General features: G+C 36.3%; 1 protein-coding gene across 2 annotated transcripts in view; it reads left to right on the forward strand.

The window, feature by feature from the left end:
• LOC5570561 (receptor-type guanylate cyclase Gyc76C) overlaps positions 1-19,302 on the forward strand; it is a 256,689-nt gene that overhangs the window by 199,657 nt on the left and 37,730 nt on the right. The window contains exons 4-5 of one of the 2 annotated variants that reach the window (XM_021853210.1): positions 14,507-15,180; positions 15,253-15,321. In XM_021853210.1, the coding sequence (XP_021708902.1) occupies positions 14,560-15,180; positions 15,253-15,321 (690 nt within the window). In that variant the 5' untranslated portion in view covers positions 14,507-14,559. The remainder of the gene's footprint in view (positions 1-14,506; positions 15,181-15,252; positions 15,322-19,302) is intronic. The other variant, XM_021853211.1, reaches the window with a different exon arrangement.

Here is a 19,302-nt window from a genome sequence, read left to right on the forward strand (position 1 = left end):
TTCTGCTAATTGTTCCGTAAACTACTATTTTGCAATTCCGTTGTATACCAGCCTACTTTTCCTAATAGTAGAAACAATGCTGAAAAGTGATTTTGATTTAGAATTAGATCGTCTAGCGGACAGAGAAGATGCAATACAACCAGCAAACTAACACATAAACAATGCGGTGCTTTTTGCCTCATCTGCCAACATGAGAAGAAACTTTATGTAAAATATGGTAGAAAATTTTTAGCGTCTTGGGCCTTACCTGATCTGTCCTGAAATATTGAACATAGTTCAGTACCCATAACACCAATGAAACAGTGAAAATTTGTGGCAGTCCTGTGTACTGTATCATAGTCTACGTGATTACCGTTTTGTCTCAAATTCCGAACAGACTCATATTCCGAACACTCGGTTTTTGTATGGCGATGAGGTTGAAATGTTTCACTGAAATATATCATCAAATTACCAGGAGATGGCAGTCAATTTCAGTTCAATTTAATCATCTTCCAATCTTTTTTATACCTAGGGAGTAGTGATGATTCTCTAGTTCAAGACCAGTTAGAGTAGCTCAGATAAATTTATTTGTTCGGCATTTGAAACAAACTGTTGTTCCATACTTTTACGTAAAAACAATACTAAATAACTTTAAACAAACAATTTTATCAGTATCAGTAGTAAATCCAGAAGCTAACAGTTAGACTTTGTAAAGAAATTGAAATATTCACAAATAATAGATAACTTATGCCTATCAGATGCATTGGACGTCACGGTTGGCTTTCAGTGTTCGGAATATGAGTCAAAACGGTAAACCTGGATCTATGTCCACGTGTGGTTTCTTGTAATATGCTTGTTTTTCTAGAAAGAACGGCATTTTTTACAACGCGTTGCAAAACTTGATTTTTGCAGCACTCGTCGTATTTATCTAGCTCGGCGAGCCTCGTTGGATAAATGTACTACTCGTGCTGAGATAAATGTACTACTTGCTTGTAGAAGTCTAAAAACCATATTTCGGTTGATGTAGTAATTTTTGGTTACACTCTTAAATTAATTTGATTAAAATACCTACTACAAAAATAAATGATTTTTGGGTCTGTTTACAAGTGAATTGCAATTCAATGGTCGAACATGTAGTTTTTTTTTTTCAAGAAAACTTTGCTTATACATGTTTGTGTAAAAATATAAATTTTTGACTAAACTCAAAATAATTTCACTTACACACTACAACATAAACATGTTTTACACGTTCTTGTTTGTGAATCGGAATTCAGGGCAACGACAAAGATTTTTTTAAATCAAATTTATGTTAAAGAAACTTTATGTCCTAGGTTTGAATTACAATATACAAATAAATAAATCCAGAAAATAGGTTTTTCGCAGTAGTTTAAGTTATAGATTTCTGTGTTTTACCAAAAATAATTTTATGCTCAAATATGTTCACTTGACATCTACAAGTAATTTTTTCCGTAAAAAGGCTACTTGTCATATCTTTTATTTTTTTTTTTAAAGAGCAAGCTCTGCAACACGTTTTTGTGTTTCTATTGTATATGCAATGCCTATACAATAGGAAGCGTTGTGTTTAGATGGGCACGTGATAATTGAGCTGAATTCGAGTTCAGTTCTTCACTTCTGCATACATGAGTCCTCTTGTGGTGTAGGGATAATGTACCTATCTAGTGAACAGGTAGTCGTGAGTTTGATTCTCACCGAAGATGTGTAACTTTTTCGCAAATTTCACATTAATTTGACCATATCATACAATTGCAAAGCATATGTAATGTTGAGTTTTTCGGTAGGTGTTTAACTTCCACTCGGATGGTAAGCCGTAAACCACGAATCATAATTAAGGTGAAACATCTCGGAATCTAAAGATGTCCGTCACAATGGCCGACTTGTGCCCCTACTCACGTTTTCAAAAGCACTAAACTGGAGAAATAGTTGGCAAACGTTTATAACCTTCATATATTAAGCTTTCTGATAGCACACAAAGCCAAAATAAAAAGATCTTGGTTGTTGGATGCTTCTTCGCGAGATTTGTGCCTTTGAAGTTTCTGTGCAATCTCAGAATTTGATTCCAAACTGTTTCACCTTAAACAAATTTTCGAAAAGAGTATGTTCATTATATCTGACTTTGATGATGAAAGGCTAACTACGTTTTCCTCTACATGAAGAATCATTGTGCTTATCACAATTAATTTTCTTTCTCTACTCGGCATTGTATTCGTATTACACAAAACCTGCTTCTATGAACTATTTTTGCATCTTCATATCGTAGGTGTGAGAAGCAGAATCAAAAATTTTCCATGGATCTGGTAGTCAAATTTTAGTATTGTCATTTAAATGTAGATTTGTAATTGTTCATTTTGTTTGAATTAATTAACAACTTGACACGCTAACATTTCGAAAAAAAAAATACCGTTCTGATACAAATCCCGGACATTTTATTTTGAATGGAAAACATTTCACACGAATTTTTTCAATGTTTAACGATCAGAAGTTCCCACTTTGGAAAGTCATTTTAATAAACATTTTTCGCACAAATCTCCGAAGATTTTGGAAGCATGACGGATTTGTTGAAATTCATTAATGATTTTGCTTATTTTTTTAGTTAGATTCAGTTAGATCAGTGCTTCCCAAACTTTTTCAACTGTCGCCCCCTTGAGACCAATACTTATCTGGAATCGCCCCCCTGATATATGATTTTAATATTTTATGCTGTACGTCAAAAAATGTATTTGACTCGCATATTCACAGAATCATGATACAATAACTATTATGTACATTTAAAAATATATTCTCAAAAATCGATATCCCAAAATTATTAGATAATTTACTAGATTGCAATTTATAATAGCAATTTTTACAATATTTTGCGTGCATTACAGGCTACTGAATCAGTTTTTGATACTAGTTCAGTCCAGTTGAAACTATTTGAATGCATAGGCGCCAACTTGTGACGTAGATGGTGATTACATACTGATTTGTTTTTCATTTCTAAAATTACTGCAATAATTTTCAGGAATTGTGAATTCTAAATGTTCGACGTTTCTGAGAACGATTTTTTTTTCATTCTATCAAAAAACATTGAACAAATGATGAAAATCCAGAATGTTTTTCAACTCATATGTCAATGCAATATATAAAAGGGTATTTTTTTCTAACACGAAAAATTTGTCTCTCAAATGATTTGTCCAATGAGAAATGATAAGAAATAGTGCAACCGAATCTTCTTCTGTTCTGTAAAACAGCTGAATGCCAATGAAAGAAATATTAGCTTCCCAACCTCAATGTTCCCATATAAAATATTGGGCATTTGCAGGAAGTTCTAAAAATTCTCAGATATATGTTTTGTACATCCAAAATATGTTGTGTTTTAAATGTTATCTGTGAACTTGTGAAAATCTCAAATACCGACCATTTTTAAAACTCACTTGATATAAAAAACCTGAATGCATGTGTTTGACCTTTAACCTTCCAGTCGACGCGCGGTTTGCCACCGTCAGAACGAACGCGCTGCTGTTGTGAACGAAAGCGAGTATTTTTATTCAACAGTGTTGTACAAAAAACAACAGCGCGACGACTGAAGTGTTAAAATGACCCTGATTGTTGATATATCGATCCAACGTAAAATGTTCCTGGAATTAGTTAAGTTTGGAATTGATTAACTTTCAGATGTGTTTCCTAAAAAGAAAATGAGTAAATATTTTCAAATGCTCCCGTGTTAGCCTTTTCGCCCCCTTTCTGATTTTTTCGCCCCCTTGAGCCCGAAAATCGCCCCCGAAAATTCGCCCACTTTGAGAATCACTAAGTTAGATGGTCAACAAAAATTTCATGCTTACTAGCGTCGCCTGGTGGCGTAATTTCGTATCAGAAATACCATCACATATCAGTCCTTGAGGTACTAAACAACTCTTCCGAAGACACCAACCTTCCAAAACATCAAGATCTAGAGATATCACATGTTACAAAATTATGCATTCTTATCCCTCATGGTTCATATAGTGCAAATCAGAAAAAAGCGCCCCTACCGGCCCAGTTCTCAACTAAACGGATGATCCTCAACTCCCAAAGGTAGATCGTACTTAGCACTGAAACTTAGCCGATGACAGTACTGTGATATCTCTTTTGGCATACGAGATATTCAACAACACCCCACAGTCATGGGACGCTCTAGTGTTTCTTATAGGAGTGCGCATTATAGGAATGCGTTTAATTGGAGACCCGACTGTAAATAATAATCACACTTATCCTGAGTAATATCTTAATTGAATATATTTGTTTATCCATGTACAGATTTGGAATAAGACCATTAGGGTAAATGATGTATATTGAACAAGCTAAAGATATTTCTGGAAACGGCGATCGATTAACTGCATTACATACTAATATTTTATAACGTTTTACTTTTATTCTTAATGTCTCATTATACTTTAAGCTTCTGGAGAGAAAAAGTTTGAAGTGTGAATATAATTTGGGCAGGGGCGTTATCTCAATATCCATACAATTGTTTCTTTAAAAGACTGTCATATCATGAAGTTTTAAGAGTTTACATGTGACTTATGCATTTTTTCGCTTATTGGATGTGTAAATTATTGATAATCAATAATTTCATTTAATGCAAGCGAATATCATCAGATCCACGAAATACGCCTGCAAGTATGCATGTATGCGACATTCCAGTGTGTTTTGTCAGATGGCCAAATTATATAAACTGAACAAAAACCGTAATCTATTTTGGACATCACCTAATTTATGCCTTATATACTCATGTTAAGATTTTAGATGAACTTAGCCTCAATTTTAGGCATATTTTATCATATTGCCACTTTTAAGGTGATTATAGAACGAAGCCACACCTAAAATTTTAAAAAAGCACAAGACTTGAGAACGAAACAGCGCTCCGTGTAGAAAATCTATCCCATTGGTCACCACCAGCAAGCAAGCAATTTGATTGTTTTTCAACGCGAACTGTTGTCAGATTCTCTCGTCTTGTGCACTTGAAAATTCAAAGTTTGGCTTCGTTTTATAATCACCTTAAACTTTTTATGAATGCCAATTTTGAGCGCGATTATTGTATGTTCATGAAATATGTTCATCCTTTTGCATTCGTAGGTTTCACATATGTTCTGTTGATACAATGTACAATCTTGATATTTGAAGCCAATTTGGAATTGGTATGAAAATGGTCATCATTAATTAGTAGCATAGTGTATTGATTTCCCGTATATACATTCCTCACCATCCCATTGGAAATGAGCATAGAACGACCAGCCTGTCCAAATTATATGCATGTCCAAGTAACATACGTTACCCTATTACAGCTTTAATACCAGCAACAATCAAAATAAGCAAACCTTTTCAGGCTTCAGGCAATTCAGTTGATGGCAAATTAATATCTCACCGCTGCTATCATCGTGCAACAACCTACACACAGTTTCGCTTTCCGCCATTCTGGATCAACTATGGGGACATTACCTATTACCTACAATCACATGCACAATCACCTGCACGGTGCGTCGTCAGCGTCACATTAATGCTGTAACTAAACAAACCGACGCACAGTGGCTGCACTCCATACGAATACTGGTCAAAAGGACAAATCTTACTCAACGCGTCCAAAAATATGAATTTCATAGCTTATTTTGCAATCTACTACAAATGACACGCAGGATTCGTCCTTTTGTGAAGAGGCCAGTGTCATCCGCATCCCTGGCTAAATGAGGTGTATGGGAGTTAGAATTATAAGAAAAATAAATTGTTTTACTTATATTTTGCATTAATTTGGACGAGTAAATTAATGTAGCTCTTTCATTTGGATGTGATCTACTGAACACAAACGGTTTCATGCTGATAAGCTTTGTAAAACGGTATATAATCCACTATGGCTACAACTGGCGTATGGCCAAAACCGGTGCTTCTACTCTAAATTTTAGCTGACAACTATACATTTCTTATGAGTAAAAAATCGAAATATACACTAGTCGTTCTAAAATTTTGGTGAATTACTATTCAATTCGGAAGAAAACTTGCAAAAAATGCAAACTCAATTATGTTGGCTTTTGACCAGCTTTGAACCACTGTGCACCGCGCGACGCGACGCCTTCGGTGAAGTTACGGACCTTTTTCATCTCGTTTCGTTTCTCACAACTGCCTACGAATAGGGTAGGTGTACCAGTTATGGACATAGTGGTTCCCTATTTCGCCATACGTGACTACTTTAGTGTCTTAAAATTTTTAAAACTTTTGTGTATTGTAGTAGTTATATTTAAGATATATCTTGATGTTAAAACATTCAAAAAAAATTAAAATGTGAAAGTTATCAAAATTTCACATATGGCCAAATAGGGAACCACTATGGCCATAACTGGTACACTTTCCCTACCTATCACAAGAACACAGTGCACAGCAAACGTCGTGTGTATCGGGTGGGTGGTTGGGTGAGTGTGTGAAGCGTCGTCATTCATATTTGCCGACTAGACCCCGGTGCCAGCTTGTCTAGTGCGGGTTCGAAACGTGCAGTAGTGAAACCCTAGCGCGTATTTTCCCGGTATCGTCAAGCCGGGCGCAATACAATGACGGTGTAATGAGTTGCTTCACCCGTTGTAGTGAAACTACAACTAATGACGTTTATCGGAAAGTTGCAAGTGGTGAATAGAATTCTAGTAGGGTCGATGTACCAATAGCCGCATAGCTAAGAACAAATATTCGTATAAAATCGAAAAATAACGCCAGCGTCATTATTTTTACATCATCTGAAAGCTTTTTATCTTGGTTTTGTAGGAAAAATATGAAAACTACGAAAACTTAAATGTTTGTATTTATTATCGCGTGTGCCACTATAGGAATACATGTGCCAAGAGTAGCACTATTTCTAATTTCTGTTCCTATAGTAGCACTAACATCACGGCGTTGGCAAAATACAAATCAAAACCGTGTTTTTACAAAACTTTTATATTTTTCCTTCAAAGTGTGGATCAAAAGCTTTCGTTTGTTGTAAAAAAAGTTCTTAATTCATCAATAATTTCGTATAATAAAAAATAGTTTCGCTCAGTAGTGCTACTATAGGAACAATAGGTTTACTATAGGCGCAAGGGAGCTCAAATTTTAAGCAAAACTAATTTTTTCGATCATTTTTTGAACAAAATCAAACTGTGTATCAATGATACTTAGATAAATAGCTCCTGACCTTCATGTCAAAAAATATTTTGAAAGGATTTATAGCGAAACGGCCGTAAAAAGCCACTAGTGCGACTATAGGGGACTGTCTACTAAGGGAACACTGACCCTACTGATTGTTACAATTTTCCTTTGAAACCATAATTGTGAGGATCAAGTTGATTTGTAGAAACATTATGTATTTCCGTGGATTAGTGCAAATGCGAGAAAGGATAGTAATCATAAGAGTGAGTTTGAAAGGAAAATTTTCACTTCTGGAAAATCCGTTATTTTTACCATTCAATAACTTTATTGTAATTATTTCAAATATTTCATTTATTTCTTCCATCCAGTTGATCTGTGTAAGGCAACACTATCATTACTATCACTAATGTGATTGGAGTACATTAAGCTTTATTAACATTCTTTCTGTTGTCGTTCAATTTTATAACAGAAAATAACACACATTCAGCAGTTATTACTGAAACTTATTTGAAACCTGGATCCAAACTCAAAAGAGATTCAAACTTGTTTGTTTATCGTAATGATCGACTTGATAGGGTATGTGGGGGAATTGCAAGCATCATTCATAGGCGTATCAACTTTTATCGTCATTTGAAACCAAAGTTTTTGAAACTTTGGGAGGTTCTGTTGAAATACAGCTTGGTAAATATACTTTCATGGCTGCCCATTGTTCTGTGCCCAGTGTTCTTATGAGCACTTCCACACTGAGAGCTTTCTTTGCCAAAGTTGCCATTTTCGCATTGGCAAGTACGATGATACTCTATACCCAGGAAAGTCAAGGAAATTTCCATTACGGAAAGATCCTGGACCGACCGGGAATCGAATCCAAACACCTTTAGCAAGGCTTTGCTTTGTAGCCGCGGATTCTAACTACTCGGCTAAGGAAGGTTACATTACATTGTTGCGTTAAAACACAGTCGGAGAAACACGATCCCTCGGTCAATTGAACTACAGGATACTCGTGTTCAATTGGTGCTAAATGATTTACGTTGAACATGATGAGGTCCAATAGTTGATTGTGTGCTTACATAACATATATCAAAATTGTCAAAACATTTCCTCCATGGTGTTCTGTTTATTTATACGATACATTTAGTTCAAATAATTAAAATAACTGCCATCATATGACCCGTCCACTGTAATTAAATAGAGCGATGATTGGCTATTGGCGTTTACCGAGTTGTCATTCATCACCACAGCAATGCTTTCCCAGAAAATTGCTGTAACAATAAACAAATCGTCGGTCCCATTAGCTGACGGTGCTATGGATTTGTGCTAGTTTAGCTTTCTACGAATTCACGCTGGATCTGTACATCCCAATTCCATTTTCATTTATTTGTCGAACAACAAAACAATTTTAAAGGGATAGAGATGAAATCTTTCTAACATACAGTTTTTTTTTATTAATATGAAATTAAGGAAGATTCTAACTATAGTAAAATTTATAAAAGTACGCATACAGTAATATCCTTTATTAATCAGTTGTATTCTAACCACTACATTGTCCAGAAGAATCCGCTGCAATAAAATGCAGTCACCCCTTATGGATGAAATGTTCTTTCCGGCGAAAAGTCACCTCTACCCAAAGTAGCAGACAGCGTGCCTGACAGAAAAGTCATAAGAAAGTTCCGTGAATGCCAGCAGGAGAAGTGCAGTCAAGGGTAACTGATGAAGATACATTTCACAAAACAAGTCTTGTCGGGCGTATTTGATGAACTTTGTGCTCTGATGGGTTAAGAGCAATATGCTGTGTGGGTATAGACAACCCTCATCGACGAAAGCCCTTCAGGAGCTACGAAAAAGTTTCAGAGTGCATAAGAGAATAAAAATCACGTAATGCATTTTGGACTAAAAGGGAACACAGCAGCGTACGATGATAACAAATCTTTTTGAATTGTTATGATGATAGAAACAGCAGAAACAAACGTCTCTAGTTTTTGGCAATATGGAAGATGACCCCAGCACAAGAAACCATAACATAATAACGAAAAGTTCTATAAAAATTGTTTGGCTTCAATCGAACGTTGAGAGTTGAGCTAGTTCGGGAATGATACAAGACATTTTATACAATTAGTGGAACTTCCTTCCAATAAAGTAGGCTTTCAAACTGTCACTAAACGTGGCAAATATGGAAGAAAAGACGTTTCTCCGGAATGCGCGCGTTCTTCCAAGGGTGAAATGGTAAATATTTACAATTGCATCGAAATGAGCAATCAGTTCGATGCTTTAGACAAATTTTTCGAACATCAAATCGAAGCAGCTTTTAGTCCTGGCTCTTTGATTCAATGAAGAAACAAAGTGTGCCGCCAATCGTGTTGAGTTGTTCCGAATTTTGAAGATTTAGGCAGGAGATCTTGAACTCTATTAAGTTCCTCTAATAGAGTTTAAGATCTCCTGCCTCAAGGTTTCCTTACAAATCGCAAAGAAAGGAGACTGTCGTGTTTTGCCGGAAACTCTTAAAGATCGCGAACTTCTTCTCAAAAATTTAGGAGAGAAGAAGCACATTTATTTTACTTATGACGACAAAACTGAACGCTTGTACAAAGTCGTCTTGACAAGATCTTTTAAAGAACATTAAGTCACCTGAAGAGATCAAAAATGGAATAAACGATTTTATTGGATTTTCCCCAGTCCAAGTAATCATTATGAAAAACAAAACCCAATCTGTCATTCTTTGGAAAGGGCTTTCTCAAGAATTTTATTTAGTTCACTTTAACAGAAGTAAGTAAGTAAGTAAGTAAGTAAGTATGTAAGTAGCTTCAGAAAAAGGAAGACATGTTTGATGTACGTGCCACATGGGAACATTTCTAGAAACCCGGAGAAAATTTTCAGAACCTCACTTAGTGTCGTCGGTGCCAAAAGTGGCGTCATGGCACAAAACATTACCGCATGGATGCTAAATACATGATTCGTGGAGGTTCTTCTCCGGTAAGGACGTCAGTTCTGCGAAAGAAGATACCAAAAAAATTGTATGCGCAAATTGCGGGGGCAATAATATGTCTAACGTTTGGGATTGCCCTTCGCGTAAACGAATCGACGAGGCGCGTACCAGGCAGATGAGCGACAACATTTTCCGTAGTCGGAATTCGCCAGGCAAAATATCCAACAATTCGCTTGCTTAATAATCAAACCAATGAGGTCAATTATAATGATGTAGATTAACAAGCTAATTTTCTTACGTTTTTTCGAATAGAAAAAAAAACAAGTTAATTCCTACGCCAATGTTGTCGCAAGTAATTCCAACTCCTCCACTTCAAATTTTCTTTCTACGAGTAACCGTTCTAATTGTATCAAATCAAATGGAAACACCAACGCTTATGCCGCCGCAGGTAGCTTCTACTTCTAGTAACATGTTTCCTTCTGGTTTTGATTTTCAACTGAACAATTGAATCAAATGATTGATGCAAAGTTCTTAACCACCACTATGGCTGAAGCAGTCCAGGTTGGTGTAAAATTTACTAATCAAATTGTTATTGGACTACGTTTCTCTAATAAATCAATTTTTTTTAATATATTGGATTGGAATGCTCGTTCTTTGAATGATGAAGAAGACAAGCTGTTTAATTTTCTTACAGCTAATAACATACATGTAGCAGTTATTACTGAAACGTATTTGAAACCTGGAACCAAACTCAAAAGAGATCCAAACCGTTTTGTTTATCGTTATGATGGACTGAATGGAGCATGTGGAGGAATTGCAATCATCATTCATAAGAGTATAAAACATCAACTGTTTTCGTCATTTGAAACTAAAGTTTTTGAAACTTTAGATGTTTCAGTTGAAACACAACTATGTAAATATACTTCCAAAGCTCATGGGCTTTGCTTTTCCAATGATCTGAGCAGCAAGTTAGTTCACAGTGTTACCAATTGTTCGTGCACTTTGTCTAAGGTTCTTCGAAAATCAATGAAGCTTTAGAGCTACCTGGGAAAAAGAAGGTCAAAATATCTCTTGAAGAATTCCACCAGAGAATGCTTTGGAAATTCTTTTAAACATTTAAACATATCTGAGGAAGGTCCTCTACGTACTTATTACATATAAACTCCACCTGTTAGTTTAAAATATCATCCAGTTATTCATAAATAATTTGTCCAGGATTTTTTGGAATAACTGAGGATTTCCTCAAGAAATAGTACAAGAAATTCTGGGAGTCTCACCAAAATTGACTTCGAGATCACCAAGCAAGGATTCTTTCCACAAATCGTTTAGAGGGTTCTCTGACAGTTTGTCCAACTTTGCCTATGAGGTTCTCCCTTTCAGAAAATCTTTATTGGACAGTTTGTCCAACTTTGCCTTTGAGGTTCTTCCTTTCAGAAATTCTTTATAAAATTCTTCAAGGATTGCTTGTAAAATGTAAAATGAAATTATTAAATCAAAATCATGACATTATTCTTCCAGGATCCCTCATGATGTTCCACATGCTTTTAATAATCAATTACTAGGATACACCGCTAGCGCATGACGGCTCACCATAGTAGCATGTCCGAAAGAATTTGAAACTATTGAGAACCAGAGCCACAGGTCCAAAGCCCTGATAAAGGTGGATGGTTGTGATGGCTATGACCGTGGTCATCATGTAAAGTACAAACGGACAATGCTGTATCGTGTCAGCACCGAGGCTTATCGAAGACTCCTCACCAACCTAGTAAAACAGTATAGCAAACGAAGGACAGGATAGGAAAAATGTTCATATTTTAGACAAATTCTGCGCGGATCCATCTGCAGTTTTTTCACAGAAAATTCCTAAAAAGTTTCTTAAGATTTTTCTGAAAACCAGTTTGATTCCTTCGAAAATCCCCACAAAAAATATTTTGAAATTTCTTCAAAAATGTCTAACACAATTAAAAAAACAAAATTTCATATCAATTTTCTAGCATATTATTTCCCCTAGGATATCGTCCTAAGATTCTTCCGAGAAATTCACCAGAGATTCATCCCGGTATTTAAAAAAAAATTTCTTCAACCAGCACTAGTGAATTTTCTGAAGGTTTTTAAGGGAATTTCAGAACTACAGAACTAAAGAATTACAATGTATTTTTGAACTTCACAAATGATATCTTCAGGATTTCCATCAGGTATTCTTTCAAGTTGTAGAAGAATCCCGAGATTCTTCCATGCATAACTTCTAGGAATATATCCACATTTTTGGCTAAAAAACTACTCTATACTTTTTAAAGGTTTTTTTTTACAAATTTCCTTACGAATCATTTTGAATTCATATCCGATTATTATCAGATTTCTTGAAAAAACAAAATTGGAAAAACTTTTAAATAAATATGATGGATAACTTCAACTAAAAGCAATCAATTTCTTGAGGTTGAGCTTGATTGGCCCTCCGTGGTTGCTACTCCAGTATCGCCAGATCAGCTGCACTTACACAAGGAGATATCCAGATGACTGCTTGGGACTAACAGAAACCCCCAGTGTGTAAGTGCTAGTGATTTTCTATTTTTAGACGATAATGGTCACGTCAGAATGCACACTAATCAGGGGAAGGGGAATTAATGATGCATTAAGCTGACTGCCACAGTAGGCCGTATATACCACTGCGTCTACGCCAGCTAATGCGGGAAGGTGTAGGGGTGGCATGATTTTATAGCAGAGAGCTGTTTGGTTAGCAGACTGCCTATGTATCAGGCGCAAGGAAAGGCGTGCTATAATGATGGAGGAATGGAAGCGTAGGAAAACGGTTTTTATTTCGTGTCGTGTGCTAGCAAATGCTATGAACTGTGACAGATCAACTGGGATATATTAAGAGTTGAAGATAGAAGGAAGATAAAGGTAAAACTTCAAAGTACGAGGAAAGGGACGGGCTTGGGATTGAACCCATGACCTTCTGCTTAAGAAACAGAAGCGGTAGCCATTGGATCACCAACCCCGTCTATCAACTAAAAGCAATCAACTTCGATCAACATTTTTTTTAACTTGCAGAAATTCCAAACAAACAATATGGCGGGACTAATTGCAGCTATCGTAGTAGAACTGTAAAAGTTTAAAGTGAAGATATTGGAGGTATTTTTATGAACATTGTCAAATATTTATCATTGTAAAACTCGTAATGTAAGATTCTAGTAAATTTAAATCTTGAAGGAAATTTTTGCATTACTATGACAATTTGTTGAAGAATTCCTTTTTGACTTTCAGATATTAAGAACGTAGGTATAGTATTGAAATTTTAATTTTTTTCAAAACTCCTAGAATTTCTCTTTTTACTTTTACGGATTTTATAAAGTGGCTTTTTGGAGTATGAAAATATTTTGGTACGAAGTTTATAACACTGCAGAACACGTTTTTGTTTCAACCTCCAAAATACCGCTATTTACTCAATTAGGGGTTGCTGAATCCATAGCCATTTTCAAAAATATCATAGCTCGTCTAGTTTTTTAGATATTGAATGTTGAATATGTAAAATTTTACTATTTCAGCCAACTTACATGCAAGTTTGTCAGTTTGTATGGCAAATTATTCTCTTAATTGCCACAAACCTCAAAATTCATGTGTGGGACAATGTTTATCAACAAAGTCCATAAAACTTGCGATAGTCAAAAGTTTTTTTTGTGGTTACGAAAAGTATTGTAGTTTGCCTTATGAGAGAAACGAAGAATTTTGTATGGAGACTGCAGGCATGTTAGAAAAAAAATAATCTAACTTTTATCTTGAAATTTCAACCAAATTACATCTAATTTGAAAGTTTAAGTCATATATTGCATGCTTGGTGGATTAGATCACAAAAAAGTTCGATAAATTATACTTTAAGTTTCATGTAAATATGCTGGAAAAATTCTGAGAACGGCATTAGATTCAGCGACCCAAAATCTAGTAGAGACACATAGTTTGATCCTTGAGACACGCAAAAATGTCATTTTTGTTTCGCTGTGTAATGAAAGCATCTTGAAAGGAAGGAGAAACAAGAAAATGCTGAAGCAGACAGGAACAACAGATGGACTACGGAAAAGCGAGAGATAAGTGATTATTTATAATCTTTTCTCGAGTGGTGAATTGCGTGTAATCAATAATCAAAAAAGGAAAAGGAATTTCTAGTATAACTTTCAGCAAAATAGCTCAGTATAAGATTTTACAGAATCAATGATTTTTGGAGCCGTTTAGTAGATTTTTTTTTAGTTGAATTGCGGAACCTATTCCGCAATCAATTTGTGGATAACAAACAGACAAAGAAGAAGACAACCATTCCTTCCAGGGGAAATACACGTTGAAAGTATGAACAAATCCCACAATACTATTTGATTAATTTCCAAAGAGATTAGCTAACCATTCTAAAAATGTACAATCGAAGGGGAAGGCTTTCTATAATAATTTGTATCTTTCCCTCTCTTTCTCTTCCAGCAGGTGTTAACCATCGCGTGGAGTCGCGCCGATCGGCCCCGTTCTAAGGGGCCATGACGCGTTGGCCCGTTCTATTGCTCTCACTGCTCTCGGTGGCGTTTGCCGGCGCCCCGAACTCCGATGGAACGTTCCAACCGTCAGCAGCTGGCTCGGCGACTATTTTGTCGCAGCCATTGCCCCCGGCTTCTCCAATGTTGGCCGCCGCCCAGACTGCCCTGCTGGGAACTTCAAACCAACAACAGCAGCAGCAGCAACAACAGTTGTCACAGTCTCTGTTCAGCCTCCCGCAGGCGCAAAATCCGTACGCATCGGGGGCGACATTTATTCCCAAGCTAACTACCTCTAATTCGCGCCATCAAAAATTCAAAAACAACCGCACACAACTCGTGGTTGGTTACCTTACGGCACTTAAGGGCAGCATGAAGGACAAGCAAGGGTTGGCCATTTCCGGTGCTCTGACGATAGCTCTGGAGGAAATCAACGACGACCCCGACCTGTTGCCAAACGTGACACTGGCTCTCCGGTGGTATGATACTCGTGGAGATACTGTGACTGCGACTCGTGCCATCACCGAGATGATTTGTGACGGAGTGGCTGCCATTTTTGGACCGGAGGGTACCTGCAAGACTGAAGCCATCGTGTCACAGAGCCGGGACATTCCAATGATCTCCTACGTGAGTAATGATGCCCATGATGAGCTTAGTGGACTGCTGCCACACTGATGTGCACTTCTGTTTGTTTTTTAGCGATGTTCCGAACTGCATCGAAGCACACCCATTCCCACGTTTGCCAGAACCGAGCCTCCGGATACGCAGGTAATTGAAGTGTGGTAAATGTCGATAATCAATCATCAATCGCACAAGTGCTAACAACGGCATCACTCTGGTACGGCGGTGGCTGATCCCTATGGAAGGTTGTTTGACACACGCCTTTTAATTGCTATGAGTTTTATATTTATTTTATGCAATATTTATCGCTTTTTTCATAGGAAGGTGATGACACACAATACTTTTTCTATGACAATTGATCCCTAACTAAATTATGTGAAGTTATAAGTTAGCTGTCTAAGCGACATTTTAAACGGTTTCGTATAGATATGTAGGGGAAGGCACTAATTTTCGACCCACAAAATCAAGAGATTCAACTCGATGCTTTTGTAATGCAGTGATTTAGCGTAAGTTAACAACGCTCCACAATGTTTTCAATTAGCATATTTTCCTGACAAATGGAAAAATGTCAAGGTTGTACCAATTTTCAAACCAGACAAAAATCCTGCAGAAGCTTCTATCGTCCAATCAGTTTGCTTTCCTCCATCAGTAAACTTTTTGAAAAGGTCATTTTGAACAGAATGATGGTCCACATCAACGAAAATTTAATTTTTGCCAATGAACAGTTCGGATTCCGCCATGGACATTTGACCACTTATCAACTTTTATGTGTAACAAATTTAATCCGTTCTAACAAATCTGAAGGCTATTCTACTGGTCTTGAAAAAGCATTCGACAGTGTTTGGCATGAAGGCTTGATTGTAAAATTGAAAAAAAAAAAAATTTAATTTTCCAACATACATTGTAAGAATAATTCAAAGTTATCTGTCAAATCGTACACTTCAGGTTAATTATCAGAACTCCAGAACTGATAGACTTCCCCAAGGCAGCATTTCGGAACCAATATTGTACAATATTTTCACATCTGACTTACCTGAGTTACCTCAGTGATGTCAAAAATCCTTGTTTGCGGATGACACAGGCCTCTTCGCCAAAGGACGCAGTCTGCGTGTCATCTATAGTCGATTGCAAAAAAGTTTGGATATTTTTTCTTCATACTTGCAAAAATGGAAGATTTCTCCTAATGCTTCCAACACTCAACTAATAATATTCCCACATAAACCAAAAGCTCTTTAGTAGACATGTTGTCACGATGAGAGGGGTTCCAATAAACTGGTCAGATGAAGTTAAGTATCTAGGGTTCATGCTAGATGTGAATGAGCCAAATGTAACAAATGTGTAAAATGTCTCTATCCCTTTATTAATGCCGTAAAGTGCCGTAATTCAGCGCAGTTAAGGAATAAAACGATTCAAATGGTTAATTGAAAATAAGTATTGCATCAACAAAAAAGCTTTATGAGTAGATTGCTAGCAAATCTGTTGTAGATTATTGGAAAAATATAATTTAGACTGTATTCATAATTTACAAATGTGATTTTATTGAAAAAGCTCACTTGTCGGAATTGCCTAATTCCGCGCATTTTTGAAACGCTTTCCCATATTCCGCGCAGAGCAATGCCTAATTCCGCGCACTCGCAAAACAATCAACTTAACATTAATTTTAATGTAAGGCAGCATCCATTCATTACGTAACGCTGAAATTAAACATTTTCAACTCCCTCTGCCCTCCGTAATGCTTTTTGTATGAAAAAAAGTAAACTTTTGTATGAACCGTAACGTTTTAGTCTAAGTTTAGTTTTTTTTTTATATTTTTGACTAACACATGAAATAAAGTTAAACATTTGTTATAGTCTTATTTTAATACCGTGGCATTGATACATGTGAATTTCGCATAGGGGAAAGTGGGTCAATTTGGCCACCTTAAGGAAAAAATCGAAAAAGTGATGAAAATATTATGGAATTTTCGGGTCTTTGCATGATTTCTTCAGATCTCAGATTTCAGATTTTTAGATCTATACCCTAGATCCGCACGATTTCTGTTGTCTTATGAAGTTCACGAATATTTGAATGATTTTTCGAAATTTGAAATTTTTCGTCACGATTTGGTACAACCTAAAATAAGGGATATGTTTTTTTATTTATTTATTGTCGTCAATCAAAGTTTAGGTAGTGAAATTATCTCATATAATTTTTCTTTCCCCTAAACTTGAAAATTATTGATATTTAGAAACACTTTATGCAAAAATATAAAATTTCAAAGACCATTGTAACAGTCAAACATCAACATTATAAAATGATGCAATTTGTAAAAGCCATTCGGGACAATATGTGCAGTTTTTTCGAACATATTTTCTTAATTATTCCTTGAATTTGAAACACTGATTTATAACATGGCTATTGATTCATTTGCTTTTCAGATTTGGGGTTGCATGTTATTTAGGAAGTAATTTTAAGAATTTATGCAGTTTTCAAGGGGCGCTCATTTCACCTCATGGGGCCCAGATAGCCGTAGCGGTAAACGCGCAGCTATTCAGCAAGACCAAGCTGAGGGTCGTGGGTTCGAATCCCACCGGTCGAGGATCTTTTCGGGTTGGAAATTTTCTCGACTTCCCAGGGCATAGAGTATCTTATACCTGCCACACGATATACGCATGCAAAAATGGTCATTGGCACAGTAAGCTCTCAGTTAATAACTGTGGAAGTGCTCATAAGAACACTAAGCTGAGAAGCGGGCTCTGTCCCAGTGGGGACGTAATGCCAGAAAGAAGAAGAAGTCTTTTCACCTCATTGGCGGCCCGACAATTTGTATTCTGCACTGTTCATACAATACAAGGACCAGTTTGCATTATTGCTTGGAATCGATATGTTTTAAACAGTTCAATCAACGGTATATGGGTAACTGAAACTTGAATTTCTTAAACAAACAAAAAACCTCCGAAGAACCATTAGAAATCATCCAAACATTTTCAGAACTACTCCCCTCTCCCCTTGTGGTCTATTGTTCTCACTACCTTGTTGTTCGGACAAACTTTAGACAAATAACCTTCCCACCATGACCACGTGGTTTTTGGACTGCCGATTCATTTTAGTTTCTCTTTCAGTGGGCTTTCCAGATATTCCGCTTGTACGTGAAACGTATTTATACCTGAAGATACTTTTCAGAGAAGTATTCAGACGTGAAGACGAATATGGCATGTTTTACTTGTTTGTTGTTCTGCGAAGAAAAGTGCGCTGAATTAGGCCATTATGAAAAAAATACGTGTCCTAATTCCAGGCAATACTTTTACTCGATAATTATGCTACTATTTGATGAGATTTCATAGAAGCACCATGAAACATATCTGTAGCAAGTAGTTTCATGAAATATTGCATAAAAAATAAAACATTTTTGGTGAACAAATCGCATTTGTTTTTCTCCTACAGTCTTAGCACAGACGCTAAGGAAATTAGAAAAATGGCGTCTTACTTAGACTTAGAAGCCCGGTGATCATTTTTTTACGCCGCAAAAAATGTCTCATTTGATTTGATTTGTGTATCAAACTTATTCTAAATTGTAGTAGCATCAATTGGCATAAAAATATGCTGCAATATTAATGTGTATTTCCATATATAAATAATTGTGTATGAAATGCGCGGAATTAGGCAATGCGCTGAATTAGGGCACTTTACGGTAGAAAATCAAAATGTTGTCTTAAGAACAAGCTTTTGATATTCAAACAAATTTTCAGGCCGTCCATGTTGTATGCTGTACCAATATGGACTAGCTGTTGTAATATCAGGAAGAAAGCTCTGCAGAGGATTCAAAATAAAATTTTGTAAGTGATTCTGAAGCATCCTCCCTGGTACAGTACCAATGAGTTACATAGAATGTCCAATGTTGAAACATTGGAACAAACGTCAAATAAAATAATTAATAATTTCAGGCAAAAATAATTACAATCTTCTATTGCCACGATTAATGCGTTAAATATTTAGGTTAAAAGACAAGACAATTTACACCGTCTTCAGCCAAAGGCTGCACAGACTGAACATTCACGAACATTAGGCAACGGACAACACGGAACACCCAGTAGTCCAGTGATGAATTTTCCGTTTGACGAAAAGTTTCCGCCGACTGGAGCGGGAATC

This window comes from Aedes aegypti, chromosome 3, assembly GCF_002204515.2.
Source record: "Aedes aegypti strain LVP_AGWG chromosome 3, AaegL5.0 Primary Assembly, whole genome shotgun sequence".
Classification (NCBI taxonomy): Eukaryota; Metazoa; Arthropoda; class Insecta; order Diptera; family Culicidae; genus Aedes; species Aedes aegypti.